General features: G+C 42.4%; 1 protein-coding gene across 1 annotated transcript in view; it reads right to left on the bottom strand.

Annotated features, from left to right (window-relative positions):
• slc39a9 (solute carrier family 39 member 9) overlaps positions 1–15,621 on the bottom strand; it is a 35,431-nt gene extending 19,810 nt beyond the window's left edge. Inside the window, exons 1-2 of the mRNA XM_052023728.1 lie at positions 15,240–15,621; positions 3,882–3,990 (exon numbers count right to left, since the gene is read on the bottom strand). Coding sequence (XP_051879688.1) covers positions 3,882–3,990; positions 15,240–15,335 — 205 coding nt within the window. The 5' untranslated portion in view covers positions 15,336–15,621. The remainder of the gene's footprint in view (positions 1–3,881; positions 3,991–15,239) is intronic.
• Positions 15,622–15,644: the final 23 nt, after the last annotated feature.

The following is a 15,644-nucleotide window of genomic DNA, read 5'->3' as shown; positions in this document are numbered from 1 at the left end:
CTTTGTTTACTGTACAAGAGACAGCTTACATCACCTTCAACTGATTGGCTGATACTTGGAAAGAAACTGCAAGGCTAACAGGAAAGAAGAAACTAGCAGTAACTTATTTTTTTCAGAACTGGTACAGACACGATGGGCTGAGTGATCCTTCATCCTGTGAGGCTCTGATTTTCATTAAGTATAAACAAAGAAAACCTAGGCTATATTTTCAGGTTCTGTAGAAACTGCCCATTGCAGTACACTCCATTATATTAATGGGACATTTATCACTACAATGCACAAAAAAAAAGTGCAAACATTCAACTGCAATAAAGAAGCTCAATGCATTAAGAACCTTTTGTCCTGATTAAGTGCTTCATCAAAAGTAACAGTCCCTCATGCATTATCTGGCAGCTCTGGTAAAAATTGCTTAGGTTTGCTGTTTCACTTTAATTAAAACTATACAGAATGACACCGCCCAGAATCACTTCCTCAGTGTGAATTATGTTGGGCATCATTGGAGCAATGTAGAGAGCAGAAGATAGAATTCCAACTGGAAATGGGATGGAAAATTAAAGTGACACACAACTGGAAGATCAGGCTCACCCTTATAGACTTAGCAGAGGTATTCCGGAAAGCAGTCAATTAATCTGTATTTAATTACTCCGATGTACTCACCATGTAGAAGATCATAGAAGCTAGGGAATTCAGGAATGAGAATGGTGATGACCTGAAACATTAACATTATGAAAGAGGATGTGCTGGTTGTCTTGAGGTGCACAAAGGTGGATAAATCCCCGGGACACAACCACCTGTATTCTAGGATGTTGTGGGAAGCAAGAGATGAAATTTCAGGGGCCCTGGCAGAGATTTTTGTATCTTTCTTAGCCACAGGCGAGGTACCAAAAGACTGAAGGGTGGCTAATATTGTGCCTTTAAGAATGGCTGCAAGGTCAAACCAGGGAACTATATGCCAGTGAGCCTAACATCAGTGGTGGGAAAGTTACTGGAAGGGATTCTGAGAGAGAGTCTATCAGCAAGGATTAATTAGGGGTAATCAGGATGGCATTGTACTTGGGAAATCATGCCTCATGAATTTAATTGAGTTTTGAAGAGGTGATCAAGAGGATTGACGAGCATAGGACAGTATTGTCTACATGGATTTTGACTTAAGCTTTAGACAAGGTCCTGCAGGCTAGCTCCAGAAAGTTAAAATACATGGGATTCAGGGTGAGATAGCAAATTAGATGCAAAGGTGTCTTGGTGATAGTGGAGGGCTGTTTTTCAGATTGGAGGCCTGCGACCAGTGGTGTACCGCAGGGATCGGTACCTGCGTTGTTCATCATCTACATTAACAATTTGAATGAGAATGCAGGTGACATGAATAGTAAGCCTGCCGATGACACCAAAATTGATTGTGTGGTGGACAGTGAAGGTAGTTATCTGAGGTTACAACAGGATCTAGATCATCTGGGAAAGTGGGCAAAGGAATGGCAGATGAAATTTAACTTGAAAGTGCAAAGTTAAACCAGGGCAGGACATACACAGTGAATGACAGGACCCTGGGGAGTGCTGTTGAACAGTGAGATCTTGGGGTACAACTACATAGTTCCTTGAAAGCGGCAATACAGGTGGATAAGGTGAAAGCAGCGTATGGCACCCTTGCCTTCATCAGATGGTACACTGAGTATGAAATTTGTCACGTCATGGTACAACTGTACAAGAGACCACACCTGGAATATTTTGTGTAGTTCTGGTGAATCTTTTCTGCACTCTCTCTAGCTTAATCACAAGGATGTGGCCAGGATCGGAAGGCTTGAATTACAAAAGAGAGACTGAACAGGCTGGGACTGTTTCCCCTGGAGTGAAGGAGGCCAAAAGGTAACCTTATTATAGAGGTTTATAAAGTTATGAAGGGAATAGAGAAGATGGATTGTCAGTCTTTTTGCAGGGTAGGGGAATCTATAAGTAGGGGGCATAGGTTTAAAATGAGAGGGGGAAGATTTAAAGAGGACCTGAGAGACAGGTTTCTCCTCCATACAGGTGGTGGTGGGTATATGGAATGAGCTACCAGAGGAAGTGGCGAAGGCAGGTACAATTACAATGTTTAAGTGACACTGGACAGGTACGTACTGTATATAGGAAAGGTTTAGAGGGGATATGGGCAAACGTGATGAACTCAGAAACACACCTTGCTCAGAAGGGACCAGTTGGGCCAAAGGGCCTCTCCCAACACTGTACAACTCTATGACTCTAATGTGGAGGATATCACATCACAAGCACCATATGTAATACACTAGGCTGGAATAAGTGCAAGTGAATTTCTGTTTCACCTGAAAGAGCTGTTTGAGTCCGTAAGTGGGATGGGGGAGTTGGGGGGGGGGGGGGGGGGGGTGGTGGTGGTGGTGGGAAAGAAAGAGGGGAGACAGAGGTAAAAAGGACAGATGCTGAATTTCCTGCATTTGCATGGGAAAGTGCTAATGAGAAGGGGACTGATTGGACCAGAGAGAGAACAGTCCTTTCAGAATGATCTATGGAGAGGGGAGGAGTAGATGCTGATGTTAGAAGCTAGTGGAAATCATAGAGGGTGATCCATCAAATGTGGAAACTGGTGGGTGGAAGGCGAGGATAAGGGAAACCTTATCCTTGTTCTGGCTGAGGAACAGGTGAGAGATGTGCAGGAGACATGGTTGTAAGCCATCAACTATAGGAGAAGGGGAAATCATGGTTAAAGAGCAAGGAGGACATCTCAGAGTGGTGTGGAAGGTCTTGTCATTAGAAGAGATACAACCGAAAGACTTGGAATGAGGCCCTTACAGGAAGCAGGGTGGGAGGAGGTGCAGTCCACAAAATAACAGCAATGAATACTGATTGGCTGCTGATCTTTAGCCTGAGATGGTAATGGAGGTACCAAGAAAGGCAAGAGCTAGAAATGTACCACATGAAAGTAGGAACAGGGTGAAAATTGGAAGCAAAGGTAATGAAATTTTCAATTTCCATAAGGAGTACAGGAAGCAGTAAAATGTCAAAATGTTCAAACAGTAAAATGTTAACTGAATTGTGTTTATGCCCTGGTCAAATTACCAGTTATTCTCTCATCCCATCTCAAATGATCAATACATTTCATTTCTACTTGTGTAGGACAGTAATACAGCCAAGTAATAATCCAAAAATAAAATGCTATTGATATTTGATGTTCCCAATTCGTCTATTGTGAATTGAACCTTACTTGCCTCTGGCTTTGTAGAGAACCGTCTTACAGGTTGTTTTATCTGATTTCTGTGCATGTGCATTGGAACATGAAAGCCAAAATGAGCTGGGATTTGTTCTGCACTGACACTAGACTCGCTACCGACTTCAGCAGCAGAGCACTATTGTGCTGAGGATAGAGGCCAGATCCACCTTGCCTGCAGCCCCTCAGCTTTATGTCACCCATGGATGACTTAAGTAGCACCACCTCATTCACTGAAGGGAGTTGCTGATCGTGAGTGCTTTTTAAAAAAAAACTACTTTTTTTGTTAAATTCGACTACTTTAAAGTTTTTTTAATTAGTTATTATTCTTTTGTCTACTCTCTTTGATTATTTCAGATTATAAACATCAAGGACATTTAAAAATCAGTTCAAAGATCTTTGGCAACACAGAGGTGTCCAAAGGCTATCTCAGAGATAACTTGGTTGGCTCTCTATATCCACAAGAGATTAATGAGACCACTATGCAGGCTGGATCCGGTAGATCCTGACCAATACCTATGACTGTTTAACCTAAACCACTAACTGTACTCTGGATTCTGATGGATCACTCCTAGTCAACTTTACTGAGCTTCATAGGCCATTCAATTACCTTTACTATGAGCTTTCCCATACTTTCAAAGCAACATTGGGTTCTGAGTCTAAAACTTACCATGCAGAGCATCCTCGTAGAGTGCATGAACACCTTCTGGAATGATGACTGCTAAAGCAGTGCCACACAGAAGCCCAGCGCCAAGAACTGTCACCACCTTCAATCTTTCCTGGAGAGAAATAAGCAAACATTTCACTTTTTGGTATCTTGAAAACTGCAAGGATGGAATTTTTGATAGAGAAGGCAACAGCATCTATGCTAACAGCAAGTGGAATTATTTCCTATCTTTTTAATACATAGAGTCAGAGTAATGCAGCATGGAAACAGGCCCTTTGGCCCAACACATCCATGCCAACCATGGTGCCCACATTTGGCCCATTTCTCTCTAAACCCCTCCTATCCATTCTTATCCAAATGTCTTTTTAAATATTGTTATTTTAGCTGCCTCAACCACTTTCTCTGGCAGCTCATTCCATATACACACCACCCTCTGCGTGAAGTTGCCCCTCAGGTCCCTTTTAAGTCTTTCCTCTCTCACCTTAAACCTATGCCCTCAAGTTTTTAGCTCCCCTTCCTTGGGAAAAACATGTGCATTCACCCTATCTATATCCCTCATTATTTTATATACTTCTATAAGGTCACCCATCAATCTCCAATGTTCCAAGGAATAAAGTCCTAGCCTGCCCAACCTCTCCCTATAACTCAGGCCCTCGAGTTCTGGCAACATCCTTGTAAATCTCCTCTGCATTCTTTCCAGTTTAATGATGTCTTTTCCTACAACAAGGTGACCAAAACTGTACACAATACTCCAAGTGCAGTCTCACCAACATCTTGTACAACTGCAACATAACATCCCAATTCCCATACTCAATATACTGACTGATGAAGGCCAGCGTGCCAAATGTCTTCTTCCCCACCACGTCTACCTGTGATGCCACCTTCAGCAAACTATGTACTTATACATCTAGGTCCCTCTGTTCCACAACATTCCCCAGGGCCCGACCATTCACTGTATACTGGTTTGACTTGCTAAAATGCAACACTTCACACATCTGAATTGAAGGCATTTTGCCAGTTTTCAGCCCACTTACCTAACTGAACAAGATCCCCCTGTAATTTTGGACAACCTACATATTCAAAGCTATTATTAAATATATATTAAAATAAGAGTTCAGGAAGCAGATAAATGTAAAATGTTAAAATGTTCAAACTGCAAAATGCTAACCAAATTATGTTTGTGTCCTGGTCAAAATTATCAGTTATCCTCCAATCCCATCTCACTTGATCAATACATTTCATATCTACCTGTGTTAGAGAGGATGGACACCAAAGGAGTAGTGCCAGATGATTGGAGGGTGGCAAATGTTGTTCCTTTCTTTAAGAAAGGAAGTAGGGATAACCCTGGGAATTACAGACCAGTGAGTCTTACTTCAGTGGTGGGAAAATTACTGGAGAAGATTCTTAGAGATGGGATTTATGGGCATTTAGAGAAGCATAGGCTGATTAGGGACAGTCAGCATGGCTTTGTGAGGGGCAGGTCATGCCTCATGAGCCTGATTGAATTCTTTGAGCATGTTACAAAGCACATTGATGAAGGTAGAACAGTGGATGTGGTGTACATGGATTTTAGTAAGGCGTTTGATAAGATTCCTCATGGAAGGCAGATTCAGAAAGTCAGGAGGCATGGGATCCAGGGAAACTTGGCTGTGTGGATTCAGAATTGGCTCACCCATAGAATTGGCGGTAGATGGAGCGTATTCTGCCTGAAGGTCGGTGGCCAGTGGTGTTCCACAGGGATCTGTTCTGGGACAGATCCCTGCGGATGTGGAAGGGTGGGTTTGCTGATGATACAAAGGCTGGTGGTGTTGTGGATACTGTAGAAGATTGCTGTAGATTACAACAGGATATTGATAGAATGCAGAGCTGGTCTGAGAAGTGGCAGATGGAGTTCAACCCAGATAAGTGTGAAGTGATACACTTTGGGAGATTGAATTTGAAGGCAGAATACAAGATTAATGGCAGGACTCTTAGCAGTGTGGAGGAACAGAGGGTCCACGCCCATAGATCCCTCAAGGTTGCCACACAGGTCGATAGGGTTGTTAAGGAGGTGTATGGAGTGCTGGCCTTCGTCAGGCAAGGTATTGATTTCAACAGCCGCGAGGTGATGGTGCAGCTCTACAGAACTCTGGTCAGACCACACTTAGAATATTGTGTTCAATTCTGGTCGCCTCATTATAGAAAGGATGTGGAAGCTTTAGAGAGGGTGCAGAGGAGATTTACCAGGATGTTGCCTGAATTGGAGAGCATGTCTTATGAGGATAGGTTGAGTGAGCTAGGGCTTTTCTCTTTGGAGAGGAGGAGGATGAGAGGTGACTTGATAGAGGTGTACAAGATAATAAGAGGCATAGATCGAGTGGACAGTCAGAGACCTTTTTCCCAGGGTGACAATGGCTAACATGAGGGGACATAATTTTAAGGTGATTGGAGGAAGGTATAAGGGGGATGTCAGGGGTAAGTTGTTGTTGTTTGTTTGTTTTTTTTTACAGAGAGTGGTGGGTGCATGAATGCACTGCCGGCAGAGGTTGTGGGGGCAGATACATTAGGGACATTTAAGAGACTCTTAGATAGGCACATGAATGATAGTAAAATAGGGGGCTATGTGGGAGGGAAGGGTTAGATAGATCTTAGAGCAGGATAAAATGTCGGCACAACATTGTGGGCCGAAGGGCCTGTACTGTGCTGTAGTGTTCTATATTCTAAAACTAGAGGGCATAGGTTTAAGGTGAGAGGGGCAAGATTTAAAAGGGACCAGAGGGACAACTTCTTCACACAGAGTGTGGTGGGTATATAGAATGAGCTGCTGGAGGAAGCTGTAGATGCAAGTACAGTTACAATGTTTAAAAGGTATTTGGGCAGGTACATGGATAGGAGAAGTTTAGAGGGATATGGGCCAAATGCAGGCAAATGGGACTAGTTTGGCATGGACCAGTTGGGCTGAAAGGCCAGTTTCTGTGCTGTATTACTCTATGACTCTAATATAGCCAAGTAATAATTCAAAAATAAGATGCAAAAAAAATATATAAAATAGTTTCAAGGCTGTTCATTATAAGCATTTTATATTCTTATAAACATTTATGAAATAGAAATCTAAACTCTTTTTTACCCAAAGAGTAAGCCATTTAGCTCCTTGAGCCCATCATTCACTGAGATCGTTGCTGATCCAAGATCCAACTTCATATACCAGACTTTCCTGATATTGCTTACACACCTGGCTTAACAAAAATCGATTTTAAAAGCTAATAACTAAGCTGTTTGCAGACAGGCATTCCAAACTTCAGTCCTGAAAGGGCTATCATTGAACTTCAGACTGCACTCCCATTTGTAGATTTCCCAAACTATAGTTCTCTTTGTAGTTTAATTTCTAAATTTCTCCAATAGAGTCACAGCTTGTATAGCCTCAACTCTAACCTCTCCATTCAAGTCCATGTATCGTCCTAGTAAAAGCACATTGCACTCCTCCTCAAGCTACCATGCCCAGATGTACCCTCAGGACTGCGGGTTTCTCTAACCAGTGATTTGTTTATATAAGATTTCTTTATTAAGTCACATGTACATCAAACACACAGTGAAATGCATATTTGCTTAGAGTGTTCTGGGGGCAGCCTGCAAGTGTCGCCACGCTTCCAGCACCAACATAGCATGCCCACAACTTCCTAACCTGTACGTCTTTGGAATGTGCGAGTAAACCAGAGCACCCGGAGGAAACCCACGCAGATACAGGGAGAATGTACAAACTCCCTATAGACAGCAGGAATTGAAACCGGGTCGCTGGCACTGTAATAGTGTTACGCCAACCGCTACTCTAACGTGCCTGCCCCTTAATTCCAGTCCTCCAAAATTAAATGTCAGCATTCTAATAGCTTTTTGATCCTTATATGTACCTGCCAATGATATTTTAACCAATAAGCCAAAAAAAGTGCTGCAAATCTGAAATAAAAGCAGAAAATGCTGGAAATACTCAGCTTGTTAGGCAACTGTTGTGGAGAAAGAAAGAGGGTTAACATTTTAAGTTGAAAACCTTTCATCTGTTTTGAGTCCTTGCATCTTATGAAAAACCTTATTAAATGCGTAATAGAAGTGTACATAACTAACATCCACCAACATACCCCCATCCACTACTACATCTCTTCAAATAATTCAAGCAGATTTGTCAAGTATGATCCACCCTTCACAAATTCACCCTAATCCTAATCATATGTTCATATCCTAATCATATCCTAATCCAAATCCTTTAATCATATGTTCTAGCTCTTTCCCAACAAAAGGTCAGATTACTAGATTGATTGAGATGGAAGTTGCCCAATGATGACAGGTTACATAGGATGTACAGTACAGAAACAAGCAGTTCAAACTGTCCAGCTAGTATGTGTGATCCACTCGAAGTTCCTCCCATAGTTCATCTAAATCCATCAAGAAAAAACCTCCATTTCCTTTTCCCCCATTTGCTTCTCCAGCCTTCCCTTGAATGTACATATATTACTTGCATCAACTTTCAGATTCCTGTATCTGCAGTTTTATTTGTTTTCCTTTATTAAATGGCAGAGAAGGGTGAGGGGGCTGTATGGCCTACTCCTCATTCTATGTTTTAAGTTCACAGGATTCTACAACATCTTATTTTTTTTCTCTCATTATTTTCCTTGTGTTAGCCCTGGATTTATTGGCACTTTGTCAACTTGCCAAGCAGGTGATCAGTGGAAAAAAAAACAAAGGAATCACTTTGTACATTCCAAAAAGAGGATACAGCAAATAACGTCCAAGCAGCATCTAAAAATTTAGGCAATATTTCTGTCCTTTTTCAGCCTGATAATAATGCCCAGCAAGGTACAGAAATATGAGGAATGTTACGAGTGAAGGAAATAACATGGGTGGGGTGGCGGGTGGGGACTGCTTTTAGAGCATTGAAGCCAATAATCGTAAGCATATTCTAAATGGTGACAAAAATAAGAGATTACTGCTGGATTGGCATAGTAGTATGGCATTGGAGAAACTAGTAGAAAATAAAGATGTGGAAGGCAACAGCAAGAAAGGTCAGTTGATAATTAAAACAGAAAGCAGAGCAACATGACTGCGTAAGAGTTCACTAGGTAGCACACAAATTGTTTAAAAACAAAATACAAACACACAAAAGCATAAGAGAGAATGAAAGACAAACAACATACAGGTCCTCCCCAGCTCACGGATGCCTAACTTATGTACAGCCCGTACATGCAAACGAACATTTGGGAGACCGGAGGGATGAATTTGCCGGCTGCTGCAGGCATCTTCTGCTGTCTGGAAACTGGTTCGCAGCTGCATTTCCAACTTGCAAACTGTTCGAGAAATGAACAATTCACATGAATGGAACCCTGCCATAACACGGAGAGTGACCTCGATTTAAATAGCTACTTCACACCAGCCGAAATGGAAAAGCCAATGATGCAATCATGGTCACAGGTCATTACAAAACTTGCACTGAACAGATGAATTTGTGACAGTGATGAGGGCCTGGCCACTGAGGCAGTCAGAAGCCTGTATGAGGTGTGATTGTTTTCCTAAGGAAAGCTTGCCTTCCTGTGCTTCTGAAGCCAGGTAAGAACTCATCAGACCCCAAGAGCTTTCAACCTATTTCTCTGCTTTGCCACCCCTGCCCCAAATTGATTCTGTCATTCTAGAAAAGTAACACGTCCAAACAGTGTGGTTTCCAGCAAACCACTAAATTATATCAAATATATCAAAGCTGACTAAGAAAAACTTGATTGCGTTGCTTTTAATCTACCTCCAGTGGCATATGACACTTAATTATTATATATTGCTTTGGAAAACCTACAATACGATGAAGAACCAGTTGATCCACAGGAATCAAACTCAGTGAAAATTGCTACCTTTATGCCAAACTCCAAGGAAAACCCAACCTCCGGGTCTGTAACCCAACAGCCTGTCCCAAGGAAGTGCATTGGCACCTCTGGTCTTTAACACTGAGACAAACAGTCATTCAATCTATCCAAACACCTATAGCTTTATCACTTCTGATGACATCAGCAAGCAAGATGCATCAGTCAGATGGAGCATACCATAACAGTTGCACCAGGCAGGATGACTGTTGACTGTGGTGCTAATTAATTTAGGACGGCACAGTGGCACAGCTAGTAGAGCTGCTGCCTCACAGCTCCAGTGACCCAGTTTCAATTCAGACCTCTATGTGTAGTTTGCATGTTCTCCTTGTGTCTGAATGGGTTTCTTCTTGGTGCTCCTGTTCCCTTCCACACTCCAAAAGATATGGTGGGTTGGTAGGTTACTTGGATGCTATGAATTGCTTGAGTAGTAGAATCTGGGGTGGGGGTGGGGGGGGGGGAAGTTGATGAGAATGTGGGAAGAATTTTAAAAAAGGGATTAGTGCAAATGGATGCTTGATGGTTGTCGCATACTCAGTTGGCTAGAGGGCCTTTTCCCATACTTTATCACTCTGTGCCTCAACCAAATGGCACTAACATCCCAAGGTTGATCTGTCCTGCCAGTGGGCCAGGACACACTCAGAGATTCTGATGGAACAGCTTGAGACATGGCCAGTATGGTATCACTGAGTGAGTATAACTCAATGCTAGTTTGTATGAACGGTTTTTTGAATAGCTTTCCCCAACTTAGTGAGGAGAACTCCAAGGTTGTCTAGGCTGGGAGCAAGTTTGCCTTTGGAAAGAAAATGTGCCACATATACCTTTGCAGGAGGAGATGATCACATTCCTACATTAATTTGATGACTCCCAGTCCTCCCCAAACTGCCCAAGCAAAACACTTGGTTGCAAAGAACAATTACTATTCCTTTTGTAAAGCAACCAGAGATGGACAATAAATACAACCCCATCGTCAAACTATTTTTTTGGGAAATTAAGATCTTACAGCACAAAACATCTATTATTATGAAAATCAATCCAAATCCTGGGTCATTATCAATTTACCAAATAAATTAAAATATACTTAATTCAATAAAAACTGTTAATCCAACACAAGACATCTTTTATCCCAATCACTACTGTGCTTGATCTTATACTGCTTCCTCTACCCAGTAATCCTTGATTTTAAAACAATGTTAATCTAAAACCAAAAGTGAGGCCTTCCCTAGTCCCATAACCCTCATATCCCAGTGCTTCAACTTGTCTCTTAAAGCATCCCTCACGTAGCAGTTAGCATAACGCTATTATAGCGCCAGCAACCCGGGTTCAATTCCGGCCACTGTCTGAGGAGTTTGTATGTTCTTCCTGTGTCTGCGTTGATTTCCTCCGGGTACTCCAGTTTCCTCCCCCATTCCAAAGATGTACAGGTTAGGAGCCGTGGGCATGCTATGTTGGCACCGGAAGCATGGCGATACTTGCGGGCTGCCCACAGAACACACTACGCAAAGATGCATTTCACTGTGTGTTTCAATGTACATGTGACTAATAAAAATATCTTATTTTCATTGGTCTACAAAACACAGAAAAACTGCAAATGCTGGTGTTCTGAAATAAACACCCAGGAGATATTCAACCTGCAGCATTTCTTCTGTACTCTCTTCACAGATGCAGCCTGATCACCTGGACATTTCCAACATTCACTTATTTGTCAGATTTCCAGCAACTGCTCTATTCTGTACCCACAGCTGCAGCATTGATTTTCTCTCTTTCGTCCTCATTAATTTCCTGCATACATCCAATAGCTTAGCCGTAATTAAAAAGCCTTCACACTCTCAGCTAGCACCACTACCACTTATATCATCCAGTGTTTCTTGGTCTCCACTCAATCATAGACATTCCCTTATTCTCTCCACACCTTCCTATTCTCTGCAATTTAAAACATATCCCAATTTTTCCTAGTTCTGATGAAAAGTCATTGAAACATTAATTCTGTTTCTCTCTCCAGATGCCACAGATCTGCTGAGCTTTTCCAACACCTTATGCTTTATTTCATTGCTGCACCACCGTAAGGTCATGTCTTCAAATGCATAGGTTACAAATTAGGAAATTCCCTCCCTAAAACTCTCCATGTGTATCTTTTATACCTGTCTAACCAATCTTTTCAGTGCCAGTCCCAGTTTTATGTGGTTTACTGTTAAATTTAGCTAGTGATAGTTTTGACCACAAGGTGTACAGATTTAGCCATTCTCAGCCAGCTCAGCATTAATTGCTGAGAAAATGCACAGGTATTCAGAGATTCCCACTTTTGATTATAATAGATATTTCCTGCATGAATGAATGGTCACTGAATGAGGATAATCAACACTTGGCTGTGAAGCCTCCATTGTCAAGTGTTCTGGCACTTACCTTCCAGATGCAAAGACTGAAGATTTGGCTTCAGTAATTAAAGATTATCAAAATCTCCATTACTGTCAGAGCCATCAAAAGAGGTAGAATGCCAAGACAAAGTGTGCTAAACTATTTTAAAAATATTAATTTGGTGAATTACTTTAGAACTGTGGCACAGTGGGAAGAATAAATTGCTTGATTTGAGAGGGCTTTGCAGAGAAAAAAAAATCTTTTAACTTCAGGTTAAATAAGGAATCTTAATTAAACTTTTTTTTAAGCAATTCAGTAGCAATTCATATAGCACTTCCTTCCTCGAATTTGACCATGGGTTTAAGCCAAAATCCAAAGACCCAAGCACAGATCTAAACTGACAGTCCATGAAGACTGCTGCACTCTGACATAGTGACAATTCCTTGCATTCCCATCAGCAAGCACCACTGTGAATGTATTTCTCACTATAAGTCAGCAGTTAGAGATAGTCTATAGATGTCCAGATTGTACATCTCCAACAATGTACATATCTGTAACACATGCTGAGTACTTTTCAGGCACAATGTTCCAGGCCCCCATCACTTTATAGATAAACAAAAATTCTCTCAATTTCCCTCTGAACCTTTCAAGCGATTACCTTAAATTTTGAAAAATAAGGAAAATTGCAAATGCTGGAAATCTGATCTATAAATAGAAAATGCTGGAAACACTCAGGTCAGTCAGCAAGTGTAGAAGGAGAAACAGTTCATGTTTCAGGTCCGGGATTCTTCATCAGAACTAAGGATTTTTTATTTCAGATTTCCAGTGGTCATAGTTTTTTTTAAACTTTTAATTTATATAAATGTAGTGGCCAACAGGGTATGGAATGCATTATTTTGATGCAAAATAAGGCATTGTGCGTTTTATATATTCAGGGTCCTTTGTAAAATGGCATTGTACAAGAATACCACACCTATTTCTTAAAAAAGGTTTACCCCAAAGCCTTACACCAACCATAATGAAAGTACTAGATGCAAAGAGGTGCTCCCACCAATACCAACAGAAGTCTCAATTCTCCAGGTGTGAAAGAAACCGGTTTATCAACAAGTTCTAGATATATCTGACCATTAGGGTTTGACAGATCTAGGATGATGGTGACACGTCAAATCTAGCCCATTGTAGTCGTGCATATACACCCAAACGTCTCAAATTCTGTTTCATTGCCAAAGACAGACAATAAAATCGATGCACATTTGAAACCCACTTGACCACTCTGGAAGACAGAATATAAAGTAATACATTAAATGAAAATAAAAGCCAATGCAAAAAGGGGAGAGAGAGCAGGACTGATCATGGTTTGAATGTTGAAAGCAAAAATAAGATAGCGTGATAGGGAGGTGGAGAGAAGGAAGAGGAGAATATGATGTGTAATATTTTGGGCAGGAAGGGTGGGGGAAAGAAGAAATAACACCAGGAGAGGTTGCAGACAACATTTTATAAAACCATCTGCATCTTCTTTAGTCAGAGATGGTAAAGCTGTACTGGTGGGGGGCAAGGGAGCACCAGGAGAGGGGGGGAGGGGAAAGAGTAGGGTTGCGGGGGGCAAGGGAGCACCAGGAGAGGAGGGAGGAGAGATGGAACTGGAGGATAAAAAAAGGGAGGTGATGGTGGAAGGGGGCCAGCACCGGAGTCGAGAAAGACAGGGAAGCAGCAAAGTGACAAAACATTGTTCCAAACATTACGTTTGGCAGGTCTTATCGTCCATGCGTAGCAAGGAACTGGCAGTGGTTTTAAGCACATGCCCGAGGTCAGACAGATTTTGATCTGCAGAGAATGGAAAAAATGATGACACTGGTTGCTACATGTAGCCTTGAAAAAAAGTGATTCCAGACTATTTGCAGGTAGGTGTACTCTGTTGGTCCATCCCTAGTTACAGGAAAATGGGAAATATTGCACAACTGTCAAACTACTAGATTATGCTTCATCACGTGCAAAGTTTAATCCAGTGTCCTCTTCTGGCACCATTCTGAAGAACTTCTATCTGCCTGGTTGAAAGTATTTAAAAGAGAAATTGCAATTCTGCCAGAAATCCCAAAAAATTTGTCTTTGTTGATTTCCTTGAAGATAATAGTTCAACATCTCAAGGAAAATTCTCCGGCTTTCCTGTAGGAATTACTCACAATGGCACAGTACTGACACGCTAACCGCTGTATATCGAATATGAGTAGACTATCTGATGAAGCATCACACCCAGATTATAAAACTTAACTCTGAAGCATATCTCAATGGATAACTATCAACAGAGTCTGCTCCGGGGAAAATACAAACACAGCCATGTATACATTAGTGGTTTATTATGACCATCTAAACACCATAAAACAGGAACTAGTCTAAAAACATGAATAACCAATTTTAAAATGACTTTTCTACATGAAATCAAACATACTCATTTAACTTCCAAATTCTTTTTCTCATCACAACCGTGTAAACACGGACTCAAGGACTTAGTAACACTTCCATGGGGATCACTGGTTACAGAACATACAACTGCAACAGTGCCCAAAATTAGCGAATACGTTGGCCTGCTCCACGAGAAAAAACAAAATTTTAACCCTCCTTACAAACCTTCTAAAATAAGCCTTGCACATTGCAAACAGATTGCTATTCAAAGTCGAGTTTATTGTCATACGTACAAGTACATGTACACACAGGTGCAATGAAAAACCTAACCAGTAAATAATGCCCTTTCACTAAATGTTTGAAGAATCCAGAATCCCTACTGCAACAGGTCTTTGAAAATATATGGGAACTTCCGAGCAACTTTCGGGCACAGAGGTTAGTCAGCATTACGTGCCTCAGCCGCAGCTGATACAAACGCTGGCACAGGACTCCGAGGGAATAGCTGGATTACCGTCGACTGCATTGTGCAATTGAAACCAAACGGAGTAAATGTCATTAAAGGGTAACCAGGTGGAACACATTCTTTTGGAAAGAGGTGGTTTGGGGAGGGAGGAAGAACTGGGTGTGGGAGACGCCGCCGCGGCGGCAGGTTAGGGAGGGAAGAAGGGAGGGAAGAAGGGAGGGAAGGTGGGAGGGAAGGTGGGAGGGAGGGAGTCCGTCAGCCCCTGCTTACCTCGGAGAAGTTGAAGGCCAAGGGGATGGTGCCTGCCACGTAACAGCCGACCAGCATGGCTAGGGAGAGCAGGCCGATGGTGCTGAGGTCGTCCATGCTGCGCCGCCGCCCGGGAGCGCTGAGAGGCCGAGGCGGGGCGGAGAGACCTCGGGACCCGCCCACAACAAACCCGGGGCCCGCTCACCCACCGCCCAGACTGCCTCAGCAAGCTGAGCGCACCGACGCCATCGCCACTCAGCTGGAGACGATGACACCCCGTCAGCGGCCCGGCAGCAGCAGGCCCGGGGCGACGGGCCGCCAACTTCCGGTCATCCGTCACATCCGGGACAGAGGGCGCCCAACCGCCAGTCAAACCCTAACGCCGCCTTTCCTAACGTTGTCTGACGGTGGGTAAAATCCCTCCGA

Source organism: Pristis pectinata, chromosome 1 (genome assembly GCF_009764475.1).
Source record: "Pristis pectinata isolate sPriPec2 chromosome 1, sPriPec2.1.pri, whole genome shotgun sequence".
Lineage (NCBI taxonomy): Eukaryota > Metazoa > Chordata > Chondrichthyes > Rhinopristiformes > Pristidae > Pristis > Pristis pectinata.
The sequence above is the reverse complement of the archived record's forward strand: the minus strand, read 5'-3'. Positions and strand labels throughout refer to the sequence as shown.